At 35.9% G+C, this 21,214-nt stretch overlaps 1 protein-coding gene across 1 annotated transcript in view; it reads left to right on the forward strand.

Annotated features, from left to right (window-relative positions):
- The first annotated feature begins 10 nt into the window (after positions 1 to 10).
- LOC123551638 (tubulin--tyrosine ligase-like protein 12) overlaps positions 11 to 21,214 on the forward strand; it is a 32,115-nt gene continuing 10,911 nt past the window's right edge. Inside the window, exons 1-6 of the mRNA XM_053541121.1 lie at positions 11 to 232; positions 1,745 to 1,896; positions 13,225 to 13,389; positions 13,940 to 13,976; positions 16,161 to 16,320; positions 20,155 to 20,288. Coding sequence (XP_053397096.1) covers positions 98 to 232; positions 1,745 to 1,896; positions 13,225 to 13,389; positions 13,940 to 13,976; positions 16,161 to 16,320; positions 20,155 to 20,288 — 783 coding nt within the window. The 5' untranslated portion in view covers positions 11 to 97. The remainder of the gene's footprint in view (positions 233 to 1,744; positions 1,897 to 13,224; positions 13,390 to 13,939; positions 13,977 to 16,160; positions 16,321 to 20,154; positions 20,289 to 21,214) is intronic.

Genomic DNA, 21,214 nt, shown 5'->3' on the forward strand with positions numbered 1-21,214 from the left:
ACCGGTGCGTAAACGTTGTTTGTTGTGATTTTTGTAAGAACTGTCACACATGTTTATTTACCACTAATTAATAATATTGAAATCGATTTGTACAAAAATGTCTCAAGAGCCTAAAAATGAAGAGAAGGATTTGACGTTTGAAGAATTTCTGCTTGTCCATCAGCATCAGTTGGAGAGTTCATGTGTACCACAACTATACTGGACAACTTTGTTCAAGAAGCTGAAAAATGAGGTGTGACAGAGATTCATATCGAGCTATACAAGAAAATACCTACCCTCCCTCCATGGAAGCAGTTTTTTTAAAGAAAATTACGCCCCCCCCCCCCACCACCCACACACGCACACACACCCGAAGACATTTTATCCCCTCTCCTTGTTCCACACACCACACCTAAATACCCCCTCCCCTTCCTCAAAAATACCCCCTCGATCCCCAATTGGTCCCGCTAAATAACCGCCCCCCTCTCCCCACCCATTCATCTGTAAAATACCCCCTCCCTGGCTTGAGAACTTTAGCGGGTGGGGTTGTTTGTTATTTCAGATATATGATGTAGGACTGGTGTTCCAAATTCAGTGTCTGTTATTTAAGGGGTTTGTTTGTTATTTCAGATATATGATGCAGAACAGGTGTTCCAGATTCAGTGTCTGTTATTTAAGGGGTTTGTTTGTTATTTCAGATATATGATGCAGAACAGGTGTTCCAGATTCAGTGTCTGTTATTTAAGGGGTTTGTTTGTTATTTCAGATATATGATGCAGAACAGGTGTTCCAGATTCAGTATCTGTTATTTAAGAGGTTTGTTTGTTATTTCAGATATATGATGCAGAACAGGTGTTCCAGATTCAGTGTCTGTTATTTAAGGGGTTTGTTTGTTATTTCAGATATATGATGCAGAACAGGTGTTCCAGATTCGGTGTCTGTTATTTCAGGGGTTTGTTTGTTATTTCAGATATATGATGCAGAACAGGTGTTCCAGATTCAGTGTCTGTTATTTAAGAGGTTTGTTTGTTATTTCAGATATATGATGCAGAACAGGTGTTCCAGATTCAGTGTCTGTTATTTCAGAGATTTGTTTGTCTGTTATTTCAGATATATGATGTAGGACTGGTGTTCCAGATTCAGTATCTGTTATTTCAGAGATTTGTTTGTCTGTTATTTCAGATATATGATGTAGGACTGATGTTCCAGATTCAGTGTCTGTTATTTTAGGTGTTTGTTTGTCTGTTATTTCAGATATATTATGTAGGACAGGTGTTCCAGATTCAGTGTCTGTTATTTTAGGCATTTGTTTGTCTGTTATTTCAGATAAATATGATGCGGGACAGGTGTTCCAGATTCAGTATCTGTTATTTCAGAGGTTCGTTTGCTGTTATTTCAGATGTATGATGAAGGACAGGTGTTCCAGATTTAGTGCCTGTTAGTTTAGATGTTTGTTTGTCTGTTATTTCAGATGTATGATGCAGGACAGGTGTTCCAGATTCAGTGTCTGTTATTTCAGGGGTTTGTTTGTCTGTTATTTCAGATGTATGGTGCAGGACAGGTGTTCCAGATTTAGTGTCTGTTAGTTTAGATGTTTGTTTGTTTGTTATTTCAGATATATGATGTAGGATAGGTGTTCCAGATTCAGTGTCTGTTAGTTAAGGTGTTCCAGATTCAGTGTCTGTTATTTCAGGTATACAATGCCATAGAGGTGTTCAAGATTAAGTGTCTATTATTTTATGTGTATGATTGTCTGTTATTTCAGATATATGATGCAGGAGAGGTGTTCCAGATACAGTGTGTTCAAGAAGAAGCAGAGGATGAGGACAGTGAAGAAGATGATGAGAATACTAGCAGCTGTAGTTGGAGGGTTGTTGTCAATACAGAGGAGGGCATTAAATGCATAGATAAAAAGCAGTAAGTGACAGTATTTTAACAACTTTACCTCCTATATCTGTCATTATATTGTTGATTGACAAGGATATGTCAAAACAGTAATTTTGGATATTGACACATTTAAAGATATGTAAAGTATATTGGACCTGTTGTAAACAATGGTTTCACTAAAACTAACTAAATCATTCCTTCACATGATGTAGTTGTTTTAGGCAGCTATATTACCAGAGTTTTTTATGCCAGTACATAAATATATTATAATTAGTTTATGAAAGTCACCAAGACTATTGCCTCACTGCCAGCATGGGCATCATATTTAGACACCATGTTAATGATTCACAGCAATTGAATGAAATTTCATCAATACGTCTTATGAGGATAGTAACTGAATGAGTGTCATTTTATTGAAATTTGTCACCTTTTTGTACTTGGCCTTCTTTTTATGCCCCCGAAGGGAGGCATATAGTTTTTGAACCATCTGTCTGTCGGTCTGTCAGTCTGTCGGTCTGTCAGTCTGTCGGTCTGTCCGCACTTTCGTGTCCGGTCCATATCTTTGTCATCGATGGATGGATTTTCAAATAACTTGGCATGAATGTGTACCACAGTAAGACGACGTGTCACGCGCAAGACCCAGGTCCGTAGCTCAAAGGTCAAGGTCACACTTAGACATTAAAGGTTATTGCATTGATGGGCGTGTCCGGTCCATATCTTTGTCATCGATGGATGGATTTTCAAATAACTTGGCATGAATGTGAACCACAGTAAGACGACGTGTCGCGCGCAAGACCCAGGTCCGTATCTCAAAGGTCAAGGTCACACTTAGACATTAAGGGATAGTGCATTGATGGGCGTGTCCGGTCCATATCTTTGTCATCGATGGATGGATTTTCAAATAACTTGGCATGAATGTGTACCACAGTAAGACGACGTGTCATGCGCAAGACCCAGGTCCGTAGCTCAAAGGTCAAGGTCACACTTAGATGTTAAAGGTCTTTTTTCATGATAGTGCATTGATGGGCGTGTCCGGTCCATATCTTTGTCATTCATGTATGGATTTTAAAATAACTACGCATAAATGTGTGACACAGTAAGACGACGTGTCGCGTGCAAGACCCAGCTCCGTAGGTCAAAGGTCTTAAACTCGAACATCGGCCATAACTATTCATTTAAAGTGCCATCGGGGGCATGTGTCATCCTATGGAGACAGCTCTTGTTTCTTCAAAAAAAAATAAAAAATATGCTAGTGTTTGTCAGCAAGATGTTAATATGTAGGTTGACTTCCAGTTAGTAATGACATTGTCAAAGAATTTGGCAGAAGAAATTATGAACAGAGTCACATTGTGGTAAGACAGTATGGTGAAGTTAAGTTTAGTGTGTGAGCAATAATGAACCAGATGACATAAAAAAAAATAATAATAATACAGTCTAAGGAATCTTGGTCAGATACAAAAAATATCTGCAGTTTGCTGCCCAGCATGTTGTCTCATTATCACTGACAAGCTAACTGACCACAGTGAATTATGGCCCAGCACTGGAGGCTGATATAATGTTGAACATCTTGGAAAATTGGAATCTAATAATCTGTAACACATTAACATTCTATGCTTTTTTCTGGATCAAAACTTGAAACCCTTTGTCTGGAGAAAAATTGAAATGGTCATCAGTGAGCTTCCAAGCATGTCTAAAATGCTCATAAAAGACAGCATTCATGAGAGCACCACACAAAAAGGTTTCTGACGGAAGCAATTTTAACCCCCTAAGTCTATCAAATAGTATATAAATTGATTTTGGAAATGCATGTTACACTGAACCTACAATTTATTTGCAAATATAGTAAATGTATCATTTATTGGACATTCTAGACAGAGGAAAGGGGAGGTGGGTATCTGACAAGGCTTGGGGGAGTGTGTAGTTGCCCCCACCTCCAACAAGTTCAGTGTTGATATGATGTAAGCTCAGCATCTAAATTGCTTATAATAATTTCATCTGCGGATATACTTAATTTACTTCTATTATAAAATTGAACCCATACTTCCAGACTCAAATTTGTGTCCTCCTCGATCCCCATAATAATAGGACCCCCTCGCCCTCCTTGTTGAAATGGCTCCTTCGTGGGTATGTATGTAATTAACATATTACATAATTGTACAAATTGTATACCTGTAATTGTTAGGTTTTATTAATTAATTTTAGCATGAGTGTGAAGAAGGCATGTAGCTTATTATAAGTCACTCGCGAGTCCACTTCCTGGAAGTAAAACAGTATTTGTGTCTTTTGATCAACACCTGTTGGGGTTCAAACCTGCACCTCACAGGTGAGCAGCCGACACCTTATCCCTTACCACTGCCTAACTGTTCACAATTAAGTCAGTAAGTTTTCAATTAATACCCCTATAAACTATAAATGGTACTGTCAAAATTGAAAGATGGGCATGTTTATATTGTAGAAACTTAACAAGGTACATAGTAAGAGTTAAAGCTTCAAAAGGTTCGAATAAAAATTCTAAGAAATCATTAATATTCTACAATTGAATATAGAAAAGAAATGTGTTTTGAGTTGGCTAAAAAAATAAACATACTTTTAATTATCACTGTTACTTATTTTTACTTTTTATGCCCTCGAAGGGAGGCATATAGTTTTTGAACCGTCTGTCGGTCTGTCAGTCTGTCAGTCTGTCCGCAATTTTCGTGTCCGGTCCATATCTTTGTCATCGATGGATGGATTTTCAAATAACTTGGCATGAATGTGTACCACAGTAAGACGACGTGTCGCGCGTAAGACCCAGGTCCGTAGCTCAAAGGTCAAGGTCACACTTAGACATTAAAGGATAGTGTATTGATGGGCGTGTCCGGTCCATATCTTTGTCATTGATGGATGGATTTTCAAATAACTTGACATGAATGTGTACCACAGTAAGACGACGTGTCGCGCGCAAGACCCAGGTCCGTAGCTCAAAGGTCAAGGTCACACTTAGACCTTAAAGGATAGTGCATTGATGGGCATGTCCGGTCCATATCTTTGTCATTCATGGATGGATTTTCAAATAACTTGGCATGAATGTGTACCACAGTAAGACGACTTGTCACATGCAAGACCCAGGTCCGTAGCTCAAAGGTCAAGGTCACACTTAGACATTAAAGGATAGTGCATTGATGGGCGTGTCCAGTCCATATCTTTGTCATCCATGGATGGATTTTCAAATAACTTGGCATGAATGTGTACTACAGTAAGACAATGTGTCGCGTGCAAGACCCAGGTCAATAGCTCAAAGGTCAAGGTCACACTTAGACGTTAAAGGTCATGTTTCATGATAGTGCATTGATGGGCATGTCCGGTCCATATGTTTGTCATTCATGCATGGATTTTAAAATAACTGCGCATGAATGTGTGACACAATAAGACGACGTGTCACGCGCAAGACCCAGCTCCGTAGGTCAAAGGTCCTAAACTCTAACATCGGCCATAACTATTCATTCAAAGTGCCATCGGGGGCATGTGTCATCCTATGGAGACAGCTCTTGTTTGTTCTAAAAACATGAAATGCCGTTTTTTTTCTTTTTATTGTAAAAGCATAAAAATGTTTGAGGTCAGGATGTTTAAATTAATGTCGACCAGGAGACTCAAGAACACCAAATTCATTTCTTTCCCGTCTGACGTTATACATGTAACAAGACATTATAAGACATGTACATCCTTCTTATTGTGCCTGTACAAATGTATTTGATATCAGTATATATTTTGTACAGAGACGCTACATATTATAATCAGAAAACTATAACTATTTAGGGTCTTTGATTGTTAGCAATGTTTTACCTAATTATGTCTCCCCCAGGAGACATATTGTTTTTGCTCTGTCCGTCCGTCCGTCCGTACGTCACACTTCATTTCCGAGCAATAACTGGAGAACCATTTGACCTAGAACCTTCAAACTTAATAGGGTTGTAGGGCTGCTGGAGTAGACGACCCCTATTATTTTTTGGGTCACTCCGTCAAAGGGGCCTGAACATTGAAAACCATTTCCGATCAATAACTAGAGAACCACTTGACCCAGAATGTTGAAACTTCATAGGATGATTGGTCATGAAGAGTAGATGACCCCTATTGATTTTGGGGTCACTCCGTCAAAGGTCAAGTTCACAGGGGCCTGAACATTGAAAACCATTTCCGATCAATAACTAGAGAACCACTTGACCCAGAATGTTGAAACTTCATAGGATGATTGGTCATGAAGAGTAGATGACCCCTATTGATTTTGGGGTCACTCTGTCAAAGGTCAAGGTCACAGGGGCCTGAACATTGAAAACCATTTCCGATCAATAACTAGAGAACCACTTGACCCAGAATGTTGAAACTTCATAGGATGATTGTTCATAAAGAGTAATAGACCCCTATTGATTTTGGGGTCACTCCATCAAAGGTCAAGGTCACAGGGGCCTGAACATGGAAAACCATTTCCGATCAATAACTAGAGAACCACTTGACCCAGAATGTTGAAACTTCATAGGATGATTGTACATGCAAAGTAGATGACCCCTGTCGATTTTAGGGTCACTCCATTAAAGGTCAAGGTCACAGGGGTCTGAACATTGAAAACCATTTCCGGTCAATAACTTGAGAACCACTTGACCCCGAATGTTGAAACTTAATAGGATGATTGGTCATGCAGAGTAGATGACCCCTAATGATTTTGGAGTCACTCTGTGAAAGGTCAAGGTCACAGGGGCCCGAACATTGAAAACCATTTCCGGTCAGTAACTTGAGAACCACTTGACCCAGAATGATGAAACTTCATAGGATGATTGGTCATGCAGAGTAGATGACCCTTAACGATTTGAGGGTCACTCTGTTAAAGGTCAAAGCCACAGGGGCCTGAACATGGAAAACCATTTCCAATCAATAACTTGAGAACCTCTCGACCCAGAATGTTGAAACTTCATAGGATGATTGTTCATGCAGAGTAAATGACCCTATTGTTTTTGGGGTCACTCTGTTAAAGTTCAAGGTCACAGGGGCCTGAACATTGATAACCAGTTCTGATCAATAACTTGAGAACAACTTGACCCAGAATGTTGAAACTTCATAGGATGATTGAACATGCAGAGTAGATGACCCCTATTGATTTTGGGGTCAGTCTATTAAAGGTCAAGGTCACAGTGGCCTGTTCATGTAAAATCATTTTTTGGAAATAACTTGAGAACCACTTTACCTACAATGTTGAAACTTAATAGGATGATTGGACCTGCAGAGTAGATGACCCCTACTTATTTTGAGGTCACTTGATCAAAGGTCAAGGTCACAGGAGCCTGAACAGTGACTTGAGAACCACTAGGCCAAGAGTGTTGAAATTTAGCGGGATGACTGGACATGCCAAGTAGATGATCCCTATTGCAGCCAACCATCAGTGTCTCTTTGACTTTTGCTCCTGACCCCTATTGACTTCTTGCCTATAGGACTTTGCATTGGGGGAGACATGCACTTTTTTACAAAAGCATTTTCTAGTTTGACATTGAAAATAAAAATGAAATTAAAATATAACAGAGTTTAGAATGATAATTTAAAATTATACTTTAATTTTGACACTCTATTTTTAAGCACCAAATCATTTATTAGCTATAACTGTATATACAAAAGCAATCTTCAAATAAAGAATTCATGAGATAATTGTTGCTAAACTGATGTATAAATTATGCCCATAGGTCTTCTTTAATATTGTTTAACTTCTGCTGTGTGCTTGTAATTCTTATCAGCCCCACTCTATCTGTCATGGTATATTAGATCAAAGGGTCTGTAGAGTAATTATAACTGTATTCCTGCTGAGGTGTTACTGCTCAGAGCTGAGTAGTTTCTTGTCAAGATTCCTTAGACTGAATAGTAATACAAATCAGTCCTGAGCATGTAATATAATCTGGATGTATAATTATAATGTTTAAGCATAAATTAGTAAGACCAAGGTCAGGGCTGCATATAGGGACAGTGGGTCATGGTCAAGGTCAGTGTCACTAAAACTGGAGAAAAGCGGTTTCAGCTCAATAACTTTAGTTTGAACTGAAATTTGCTTATAGGTACTTTGTTGAAAAACCAAGAGTGGGATTGCAAATGTTGCCAGTGGTGTTATGGTCAGCATAACTAAATTTAAAACTCAGTTTATTTGAAAAATTTCAACAGAGTTATTGCCCTTTAGTTAATTTAGTAGTGCATTTTTAGCTGGACTATTCGAAGTATAAGGAGAGCTATCCTACTCGACCCGGCATCTGCATCAGCGTCGGAATCTTTCCGTGTCCCCACCTTGGTTAAAGTTTTTAACCAGGTTTTCGAAAACCTGAGTTATTAGATTGGGGTATGTCGTTGGTCGGGCGGGCGGGCGGATGGTGGCGTCAAACTGGTGTTTCCAGTCAATAACTTTTGTTTCGGTAAAGGTATTTGAATAAAACTCGGTATGTATGTAGCTTATATCAAGACAAAGGCTGGGATTGATTTTGGGGTTTCTGGGGTCAAGGTCAAGGTCACTGTTACTTAAAATAGAAAAAGGGTTTCCGGTCAATAACTTAACTTAGGAATGAGCTATCATGATGAAACTTGGTGTATAGAAAACTTATATAAAGTTGTAGCTTGGGATTGATTTTGGGGTGTCTGGGATCAAGGTCATGGTCATTGTTACTAAAAATAGGGTTAGGGTTAGGGTTGTGCTTTAGAGTTAGGGTTAGGGTAAGGTTAGGGTTAGGGTTAGGGTTAGGGTTGTGCTTTAAAGTGGTGCACTGTGATTCAGTATACTTTTGAAAGTGTTGAAAACCTGGTTTCATGGCATTGCCGCATTTCTTGTTTTACACTTTCTCTTTTTTCATTGTATCTCTGTAATTACTTGATGGATTTGATTCAAACTTAAAATAGTCATTCCTCATTATCACCCACATCATCTGACATAAGGGCCATAACTCTTGCACCAATATTTCATGATTTATCCCCCCCCTTTTCACCTAGATTTTCAGGTTAAAGTTTTGATGCGCTTTCACTGTATCTCTGTTATTACTGAATGGATTTGATTCAAACTTAAAATAATTGTTCAACATCATCACCCACATCATATGACAAAGGTGCATAACTCTGGTGCAAATTTTTCATGAATTATTCCCCTTTTTTACTTAGATTTTCAGGTTAAAGTTTTGATGCACTTTCACTCTATCTCTGTTATTACTGAATGAATTTGATTCAGACTTAAAATAATTGTTCAACATCAACACCCACATCATATGAGACAAGGTTCATAACTCTGGCACACATTTTTGAGTCGGTTAAACGCTGTCAAGCGTTTGACGAGTCCTTGCTATCGCACGATTTCTCATTCTTAAATGGCCTCACAACACAGCGAAGTGATGTAGTTCCATTGGATTGTCTCTAATTTCAAAGAGTTCATTGATCGAATGAAGTTCATTTATGTCAATCCTATTTGCTTTGACCAATATACGATGTAATCTGTCATATTTATGACTTGTAATTGTGCAATACTCAAATAAAGCCACGTATTTTCTTCCGCGGTAACTCATTAAGCATAAACACGCATAACGATTCTGCGGGATTTGGTTATACATTTGCGCATATGATTATGGTGACGAATTTTATGCCCTTTTGTCACAAAATAGCAAATATGATGTTCACAAATTCAAATAAAAACTGCATATTAACTTATTAGCCAAATTATCCATTTGTTACCCTGTCCGTTTCAAAAAATAATCTTTAAAATCATTGCGCAAATAACAAATTTATTGTGCTGTGCATTTTATGAATTGCGCAGACTTACAAAGCTTGTGTAACATCCAGCGAAAGACAAAATATTATATTGTTCCAGAACATACTGCTAGTATTTTATTGAGTGGGTACCTCTGAAAGCATTGGAATGTCTCTTATCAAAGAGTTTATCACATCGATGAAATTAAATTATGACAGCTTCATTTTAAATGACCCGAATAAGATATGTGCAGTATGTTAATTCTTCCGCGAGACTTCACGGATGAATCCTAACTACATTCTGGACACTTCTCGGCGAACACGCATGACCTGTTTATAACAATGCTTCTACGACTTTGAGTGGGTTGAATTTTGCAGTCAGTAAACGGATAAATTATCGGAAGAAGAAGCTCTTACTGGTTTGTTTAGTTACTACTGATATTAAAAATGATATTAATTCTTATTTTTCGAGAAATAAACAAATCGGCGAAAAATTAAATTGTATTTTCTTGTAGTTTTTGAAATCGAAAGTAGATCGTCTATGTTTGGCTGCTTTGACGAAACGAAACAACTTTTTTATGAAAAGATTTAAATAAGAGGTAATTTAACCGTAAACTTCAATGTCAGATACTGCCAATTGCTGCTAAATGTCTTCGTATCATCACAATTTGTAAAATATATTGGTGAAACTGGAGAAAAGTGTAATCGTATCCGGATATATATTTTGGGTAAATATCGAGCTGTGTTATGATATTTTAACATTCAAGTAACATACATGATAGATATTATTGTAACAGAAATGATTCTAGAGAATTTATTTTTATTACACCTACATATAATCTATGTCAGACTCGTATTCTAGTCCTGAGGCATGATCTGAAAGTAAAAAGATGAAGTGACAGTCATACTTTGGATATTGTAATACTAGAAAGAATCTAGATCGTAACCTTTCTGGAATTTTGACTGGTTTGGATAATTTGCTTACGATTCAGGTTCGCAAAAAAAATGAAACCGTCACCCATTCTGCTTTTCATGATGACACATGGCTTGATTTTTGCAGTCAGTAAGCGGATAAATTATCCCGAGAAAGAGCTCTTACTGCTTTGTTTAATTACTACTGATTTTAAAAATTATTATATTTCTTATTTTTCGAGAAATAAACAAATCGGCGAAACATTAAGTTGTATTTTCTTGTAGTTTTTGAAATCAAAAGTAGATCGTCTATGTTAGAGTGCTTTGACGAAACAAAACAATTTTTTTATGAAATGATTTAAATAATTTCACCGTAAACTTCAATGTCAGATACTGCCAATTGCTGCTAAACTGTCTTCATATCATCACAATTTGTAAAACATATTGTCGAAACTAGAGATTTTGGCGGTATAAAAGAAAGTGTAATCCTATCCGGATATAATATTTTGGGTAAATATCGAGCTGTGTTATGAAATTTAAACATTAAAGTAACAGACATGATAGAATATTATTGTAACAGAAATGATTCTAGAATTTATTTTTATAATACATACATAGAATCAATATCAGACTTATATTCTAGTGCTGAGGCATGACCTGAAAGTAAAAATATGAAGTGACAGTCATTCATACTTTGAATATTGTAATACTAAAAAGAATCTAGGTAATATTTAGAAATCGAAACATAAAATTTTCAGTTAGAAATTGCACCAAAGGCTGTATCAAGGGTCTACATTTTCAAAATTTCCTTGTGGTGATACCCCAAGCCCTACTTGCAGGAGGGGGTATCCTCCCACACCCTCCCCCCATATTGCCACTTTACAGTTTGATACATTTGCCATTTTACCACCTGCCACAATGCCCATTTCAAAATCTGACTGCAGTTCAAAGCGGGAAGGAACACCCCTCCCCACACCCACCCTGCTACCGACCACGTAAAAATGGCTCAAACATTTTTTCAGCCCAGTCTGGGCCTGTCTGTCTACATGAATCAAAACGGATTTTTGAAAGTACATAGACTTGGGGACTACTGACATGGTTTTGAAGGGGTTAACAGGTCTGAAATAGAATAAATGATGGTTTAAACTAAAAAAGAACTGCATTTATTAATATTGGTTATCTTTTCGGAAATTGGTAGCTAGTCCGAGTAACTTCTCTTAGTTTCGAATGCGCAATTTTACTGTCAGTGTAAACATTCATGACACTATATATCGACACTCAGCAACATTTACATATCTTTAAACGCAAAGTAAGTATACTTTAAATTCACATCCCTTATAATATGATTGAACAATACCTAGCGTGTGACACGGTTATTGCCAGGCCCCTTATCTGTAAAATATCTGAACAGTTCTTTCGTCCATCCGTTACAAATTGTATGTGGCAATCCGCGCTATAAAATTTCAATATTTATATAAATTTTCATATTCAAATTTTATCATGTGCGAATATATACCAGCCGATAATTGCCTGTTTTGGTAATGCCGGAGGCAAATGTTTACTGGAAAAATATTTATAGTCATGGGCAGTATCTTAGTGTCACCTGTCAAATTGTAGTTTGTACTTTCAACATTTTTATTTTTGCGAACCACTCTTCAATTTTAGAGAAATATATTGGGTTTAAATACTTGTATAATGTCAATCAAAGTTTTACTAGGCATCGATTGAATGTCCATTTCATCTATTGTAACAGAATCTCTGTTCAGTTGGGGAAAAAAACTGAAAGTGGTAGACTATACTACCAGTACATCAATCATTAGCCGACTCTCAGGCCCTTCAGGCCTTTGATTAATTAATTATTCCCCCTTTTTATTTAGAATTTCAGGTTAAAGTTTTGATGTACTTTCACTATCTCTGTTATAACTGAATGGATTTGATTCATACTTGATTTAGTTGTTCAACATCATCACCCACATCATATGACACAAGGTGTATAACTCTGGCACCAATGTTTCGTGAATTATGCACCCTTTTACTTAGAATTTAAGGTTGATTTTGATGCATTTTCACTATATCTCAGTTATTACGAAATGCATTTGATTCAAACTTGAAGTAGTTGTTCCACATCATCACCCTCATCGTATGGTGCAAGGTGCATAACTCCTGCACCAATATTTTATGAATTATGCCCCCTTTTTGCATAGAATTATAGTAATGTAGTGATTTGATACACTATATTTACCTCTCTTATTACCGAATATTTTTGACACAGACTCAGTTTATTGTGCAATATCTTCATCCACATTGGAGTCATTAACTATCCAGTGACAGCTCCAGTTTCCTCAGATGTGCCCAGTTTCACTGTCCAGCATCGAAATAGTCGAGCGCGCTGTCTCCTGTGACAGCTCTTGTTTGTCATACCCCATGTCTTTCTGTGAAGTCTTAGTTGCAGGTGTACCAATTCATTGAATTTGTTTGAACTGAAATTATTGGAAATTCATGTTAAGGTAGATTGTGAATATGAACAAAAATACAGTCTCTAAATTCCAATAGAGACAAATGTTCCTTGGGAATGTTCAGCCATTCTAGGTACTGAATGACAAGTAATTAAAAGTTAGTGTTACAGGTATCTCCTAAAGATTTGCTGCAATCTTTCTATTTACACAACACCTACTTAATTATGTTCAAGTAATAGATAGAAATGTATTCTTTCAGCATTTACCTTGTTGATCATGCGTGGACATACCGTGTACATGAGGCACGGGATTATCTTAACCAGGTGGCAGGACTTAAAGAAAGAATGGCAGCTTTGATGGATGTTCCTACAGAGGGTAGAGAGCAGAAGAAAGTTGTTGATGACTTACTGAAAGAAATGTGGAAGTAAGTGAACATTTCTCAAAATCGATGAATCCCTTTTTCAATAGGGCAAACTGAAAATTTCTTATTGTTATGACATTGGTAGTAAATTTTTTATGCATATGTTTGTTTGAAAAAAAGTAATTCTGTGAAAGGAAAAAAAAAGCAACTGCAAGTCCAATATATGCATAAGGGGCAAGCTGCTTGTGTTGCATATACCTCAAGAAGTATCTTGCTTAAACAGGTTCCTGAAACTTTATAGGAATGTTATACAGCATGTGACGTTATTTCAGTATGACCTGACTTATGGCCCCTCACTTTGTCCAGACTGTGCATTTAGAAAATAAAAGTTAAGTGTTACGGTTTTCTCTGAAGAATAAATACATTCCTTCTGTTTTGAAATTCTGTTTAGACAAGACCTACATAGTACAAATGTAACATCCGTTAACTGTCAAACAATGGTAGATACAAAGGTGCACTGTATCCTGTGAAAACCTTTAATGTTTCATGTAAAGATATTAGATTATATTCTGTAAAGTTTATAAGTACATGTAGATATATCTATTCATTTCAGATTCAATAATACATACAGCCTTGGTAACTATGAACTGGTAAGTTAAAAATCTAGATCTTACACTTCTCAGTCTTGGACTAGCATTTCAAGTGGCATGTACAATTGAACTGCTCCAGTTAAGGTAGTTCTGTACATTTTTTTAGCCCACCATCATCAGATGGTGGGCTATTCAAATCACTCTGCGTCCATGGTCCGTCCGTCCGTTAACAATTTCTCGTTATCGCATCTCCTCAGAAACTACTGGGGGGATTTTGACCAAACTTTGTCAGAATGATGTATTGGTACCCTAGTTGTGTCCCCCTGAAAATCAGACTGGTTCAACAATTTTTGAGTGAGTTATGGCCCTTTGTTTATTTTTATAATTTATATAGGGAAAATCTTTGAAAATCTTCTTGTCGAAAACCACAGAGCCTAGGGCTTTGATATTTGGTATGTAGCGTCATCTAGTGGTCCTCTACCAAGATAAATCTAATTATTTCCCTAGGGTCAAATATGGCCCCACCCAGGGGTTCACATGGTTTATATAGACTTATATAGGGAAAAACTTTGAAAAACTTCTTGTCCAAAACCACAGGGCCTAGGGCTTTGATATTTTGTATGTGACATCATCTAATGGTCTTCTACAAAGATTATTCAAATTATTCCCCTAGGATCAAATATGGCTCCGCCCTGGGGGTCACATGGTTTACATAGACTTATATAGGGAAAAACTTAGAAAATCTTCTTGTCCAAACCACAAAGCCTAGGGCTTTGATATTTGTAATGTAGCATCATCTAGTGGTTCTCTACCAAATTTGTTCAAATTATCCCCCTAGGGTCAAATATGGCCCCGCCCCAGGGATCACATGGTTCATATAGACGTATAAGGGAAAAGCTTTTAAAATCTTCTTGTACAAAACCTACAACATTCAAATTTGGACCACATGTATAGTTTTGAGTGGCAAGATGAACCTTGACATTAGTTGACCTTGATTTTGACCTAGTGACCTACTTTCACATTTGTGTAGCTACAGCCTTCAAATTTGGACCACATGCATAGTTTTGTGTACTGGGAAAACGTTTGACCTTGACATGCATTGACCTAGTGACCTACTTTCACATTTTTGAAGGTACAGGCTTCAAATTTGGACCACATGCATAGTTTTGTGTTCCGAAATGAAATTTGAGCTTGATTTTGACTTAGTGACCTATTTTCACATTTCTCAAGCTACAGCCTTCAAATTTGGACCACATGCATAGTTTTGTGTACCGAAATGAACTTTGATCTTGAGATTGACCTAGTGACCTACTTTCACATTTTTTAAGGTACAGGCTTCACATTTGGACCACATGCATAGTTTCTTGTTCCGAAATGAAATTTGACCTTGATTTTGACCTAGTGACCTACTTTCACATTTCTCAAGCTACTGCCTGCTATTTGATAACTGGACCACATGCATATTTATGTGTTCTGAATTGAAATTTGACATTGATTTTTACCTAGTACCTACTTTCACATTTCTCAAGCTGCAGCCTCCAAATTTGAAGCACATGCATAGTTTTGTATACTGAAATGAACTTTGACCTTGAAATTGATCTTGTGACCTACTTTCACATTTCTCAAGCTACAGCTTTCAAATTTGGACCACATGCATGGACCACATGCACAGTGTTGTGTACTGAAATGAAATCTGACCTTGATTTTGACCTTGAGCTAATCTTGAAATTTGGAACAATCAAAAATGGCTCAGTGGTGGGCGCCAAGATCACTCTGTGATCTCTTGTTCAAAATAGTAACTTTCAGGAACTTGAGCTGTATAAATACAGCCATCTCAGTTGTTGAATGAAAATATCTGCCAGCTTTACTTCTGACAAATTCAGATGAAGTAAGTTACTTGAACTCCTTAGAAACCATTTCAATGCCCTTTCCATAGATTTTACAGGGGGAGCGGTGGTTATGGTGTCAGTCGCTCAGTCTCAAGGTCATGGGTTTGAGCCCAACTGGCATCACAACCACACTATCTCATATGGCACAAGCACTGATTTTCCAGGACCCAGACTAGAGAGTGATTCAAAAAAGCTTTCATAGCAGTCAAGTCATATCCAACTGTAGTAATTTATTTAAACTATTTACAGTTTTCTCTCTGACACATTAAAATACAGTGGAAATGATGGGGCTTTTTATGCCAATACTACGTTATGTTTAATATTTCAGTAGCACTATTGTTGTTTCTGTACACAGGGTACAAATGAACGTCTTCCAATATGGTATGTAATGGATGAGTTTGGTTCCCGTATTCAGCATTCAGATATGCCAACATTTAAGATGGCACCCTTCATGTATGGACCACAGCATATAGCATATTCAATTATCTGGCCAGTCAGAGACCTCGAAAAGGGAGGCAAGTATAAACTAGCTGTTAACAAGCAGTAAAAAGTTTTTGTCCGTATTGTATTATAAATCTTAAAATATGTTATACATACATTTTGCTTGGCCTTAAATCAAAGATCTTTTGCCATTTTGGAAAGTCTTTCAGACTACACATGAGTGTAATATTAGAGTGCAACATGTTTGATAATTTATTTATTTATTTGGGATTTTCGGCACACCAACACAGTATAGGTTATATGGCACCAAACAGGACTACAAACTTTGGTTTCGTTTCTCATTTACATCGAAATAAAAACATGAGGTATGGAAATTTTTGATAATTTACCAAATGAAGTGCACAGGAGAGCATGTCCCAGGATCTCTCTGACCAACCTGCTGCCTCTGTCTTGATATCCTAAATCTACCTTTGAACTTGATCTAGTGATTGTGGGTCACGGGTTCTGACTGACAGCAGCTGCTAAGTAGTTTCTACTTTAACCTTTAGCTTGCTAGCGGCAAGTGTTTCTACCTTTGCAACCAGTGCAGACCAAGATCAGATCATGGTCTGCACTGTCCGCTATTCAGTCAGTAAATTTGAAGTGAACACCTCTGAATAATAAATAGTATTGCCCAAATTGAATGATGGACCAGTCCATTTCAGAAATTTAGCAGGGTAAAGGTTAAACCGTAACATATACATGATAGTTGATATTTATAATCATATTGTGCTTTTCACTGAAATACTTGGGACTGTTAGTGAGATAATTATAATCCATATCAACCACACCAAATGATATAGCTTTGCCGATCTACTTGTACATTGTGTATTAATTTCTAATTTTTCAGTTAAATGATAAAAATTGTAGTTTCACTTTGTTCTTTATATATTCCTTGATTCAAATAATTTTCCTTGATGAGAATTTCAAAACATTATGCTGCAAGTAAAAAAAAAAATGAAACAGAAGTTTATTTCATGTTTGTCTTTGTAATATCACAAGACATCTGACGTCATCTTTGTTTACCTCTGAGGTTAAAATATGGTATATATTTCGCCTCAAAGTGAGACAGTTTTCACATTTTCATGTGTCCTATATGCTCACAGAAATATGAAAATTCATACTGAAGAATTGGGCAAAAATCGATTCTATTATCTTTCCTTGTTTATTGAGATCAACGCTATACCTTGTTGTCTCCCTTCGACCGTCTAGCTAAATATCGATCACTATCGGATATTTTTTAGATCGTTATGGTTCGGCTATCTCCGCTTATCGTATCACGGGAGGTGCCGATCATAAAAAAACAAGGATTATAGATTAGAGATCTCCTGTAAAAACGTAGTGGGAAGGGTGATTTATTTTACACCAATTTTAAGTACTGGTAAAACAACAACAGCAAATATAGTCATCAACTTGGTTTAATTCTGTTTTTCAATAATGTAAAATACCGAACGGAAAAAAGAAGACACTACGTTATTTATTCTTTTATTTTGCATAGTCAAAGAGCTATAAAAAAGTGTTTTATACTTCTTTGGCATACATGTAGTATATGAAAATATGATCAACACTATATTATTTTCTTTATATTTTACAGAAAGTGAGACATAAAAACAAATATAAATACACAAAATCATGTATATTAGGCGAGCATAACATACATGTACATGAAACTACTATTATCTTACAAAAAAGAAAGCAGGAAAAAAAAAATTTTTTAAAGGGCTTACAAACTTAACAATCTCATTTTCAGTTATTATAAATGGATGTGAAATGCGTTTTTTTATTATTATTATTATTATTAATCATATTTAACTTGTTAAAATTAATTTTGCTATGTAATGAACATTTGAAAAACATATTGTCACACACTGATGAAAAAATGAACACACTGATGAAAAAAATGAACAGAAAAACAAACTAGCAAACATACTTGACAATGTAAACGGTATCTTTTAATGACACCAGAGCCTGTTAATTGGAAGTGTGACCTATTTGCCCCCGAGCCAGTCATTGTGTAATAAAGTAGGTGCGAATTATGACTTCTCAATGTTTCTCTAAAGGTACTGACTGACTGATTTAATAAATATCAGATTTTTAAAATAAAAAGTGGAAAACCTAAGAATAAAACAAGCACACCATAGAAAAAAGTCTTTTAGAAAAGATTTAGGATAAAGTGACATTAATGAAGTGTAAAGGTTATTCATAATAACTATCACAAATTTTTTTATTATATGAACAGGGGATTACAGATTTTTCATATCTTTTAGCGCGTGCTATACCTTCTTGAGATTAGCTGTGCGTACATTCAGTTCAATTCAATTTCGATTTATTGCATAAATACAATGCCTACAGCAAGTGAAAGCATTATATAATATGGAGCAGAGAAAGTACATAATAATTTTTTTCAGGAGAGACAATAAACCAAAGAGCTATAAAAAATTAAAAATGTATTTTATACTTCTTTGAATAAACTAATAAATTAATAAACGACAATTTTTCACAATGTTGTCACAAATCTTCTATACTATAATATTTTCACTCTTAGGCGAACTTTTAACACGTGTTCTATATATCTATACTTTAATATCGAACAATTAAAAATACAAGTAAATACTCAATCACTGTCCCATTATCTTATGTATCTAACAACATTTGTACTTGAAAATGAAACAAAATATTTATTGTGTATTTAAGTCTCGTTCATTAAACATGTTACAATTTCAAAATGCTCTTACGCAGTCACCGAGAAGATTATTATCTGTGTAATAAAAAGACCTGATCGTCCCTAATCCCCTAATAAAAAGGTGTTGATAAGCAATAAACTTGCAAAAAGCTGTTAATTGGTAATAAACAACTATCGAAAAGCGCTTTAATATGGCTGTTTCAGAGGCTCCGAAAACAATTTACTCAAATGTTGCATTATATAAATTCTTTATAACATATTTATGGTTAAAACTTAAACTAAGGGGTATAAGTATAATTAAACGAATCTTTAAAATACGAGACGGTGGTTTAGAAAGAAATATATATAGTTGCAACGTGCATCATGTCTTATTTTTTTTTATTTATTTATTAACATAATACGTCAGCATGTTTCCCTGTAACATTTCTTTTGCGGTAAGCTTGTATTTCCCAAAAACTATGGTTCGCCTTAATATAACTGAAATTATTCCCGCACTATTATTATCACTTAATACTATGTTGTAATAATAAAATTTTCTGTATCATCGGCAGCTAAACTTCGGGCGGATTCGTGCGTTTCCGCACGCGTCCGGAAATACCACGGACACGGCAAATAAAGAAATAATACAAAAATCACCAACTTTTAAACGTCTAGGGAAGCAAGAAGACATTAAAATAATTTCAAAATAAAAACATATATAAAAAGTTTATTGTCTGTAGAATACTTCAATAGGATAATAAATATTCTCAATGTATGAATAAAGTGGCTACAGGGAAAAGAATAAGATACGTATCACAGGTTTTTGCTTATTTTATTCAGTAACTATATGCCGTAAACAGAGACTGATAGTGATGTTTTTTAATCGCCAAGGGAAGCATTAATTTTTCATTTTAGATAAATAATATTTATATCTTTGTAAAGAGAAAAGAATGACGAACACTTCAATAGGATAATAAATATTGTGTGTTCATTCTAATTAAAACAATATTTGTTTAAACTTTTTTTCCTTCTTTGTTTCTATAGGAAAATATCAACCAGATAAAAATCGATATCGCACTGCCAGGTGATTTCAAGGGGGATAATTTTACCGATAAGACGACAAATTTTACCTAATTGTTGATCATGTGTTGCAATTCTGTGTTTTCACACAAAAAAAATATTTATTTTATATATGTGTTACTTGCAGAGGAAGTAACAAGAGATTATGTACCAAATATTCAACATCCTGGGAGGAGAAAAGCTATGCTGTTACCATGGATACAATGTGACTTCAAGGATATTTCATATGAACAACCAGAACCAGAACCTTCCTTCTTCTCAGTAAATAGTTTTGTGACTTTGATGTGTGAAATTTATTGTGTATTGCTTAGGCGATCATTAAAAAAAAATTTGTTTGCAGTAACATGACCTTCCCATGAAAATCACTGTGATCCAATTTTTTTTTCTGGCCAGTCGAATGTAAAAAATTTTCCCTGTATGATTATATGCAAAATAAAATGTCCCTACCTACCTACTCACACAAAAAGCTTTTGGTGGCATTAACACAAAAAAGTTATGGCCTTAGATTAGTTGTAAACTGTATCGATATAGTTTGTTCAGTGGTTGATTTGAAGCTTTGACTTTTTCATCACATCACCATGCGAAGATGAAGAATTGTTTTTTTTTTTTTTTATTTTACAGGTTTTCTAAAATTAAAGATTATTGGTATTAATTTTTATGTAGCTTTGCTACAAAAAATCACAGTTTGAGATCCACCATAGATGATTAATGATCTTTCTTCCTTCCATTGCCTATGTTTTGTGTGGAAAATCTGTCAGCTAGTTTGCAAGAACTACAAAGAAAATAATGTTAGCTTTCAGTGTCACAGTTATAAGCATAGGCATTTGACAAAGTCTAAAATGAAACTGTAATTTCTGTCTTTCATTTATTTGGTGAGCATTGGCACTGGTAATTACCATTGGCAATCATTTCAGCCAGTCAATGTTTTCCAGATCAAAATATTCCTCATAGATCATTGTCAGTTTTGAAATGATAACCTTGTAAACAAATTTAAAACATAGGCAAACCCGCCCGCTTAGCTCAGTAGATAGAGCGTTGGTCTACGGATCGCGGGGTCGCGAGTTCGATACTCGGGCGTGGCGTATGTTCTCCGTGACTATTTGATAAACGACATTGTGTCTGAAATCATTAGTCCTCCACCTCTGATTCATGTGGGGAAGTTGGCAGTTACTTGCGGAGAACAGGTT

This window comes from Mercenaria mercenaria, chromosome 4 (assembly GCF_021730395.1).
Source record: "Mercenaria mercenaria strain notata chromosome 4, MADL_Memer_1, whole genome shotgun sequence".
NCBI lineage: Eukaryota > Metazoa > Mollusca > Bivalvia > Venerida > Veneridae > Mercenaria > Mercenaria mercenaria.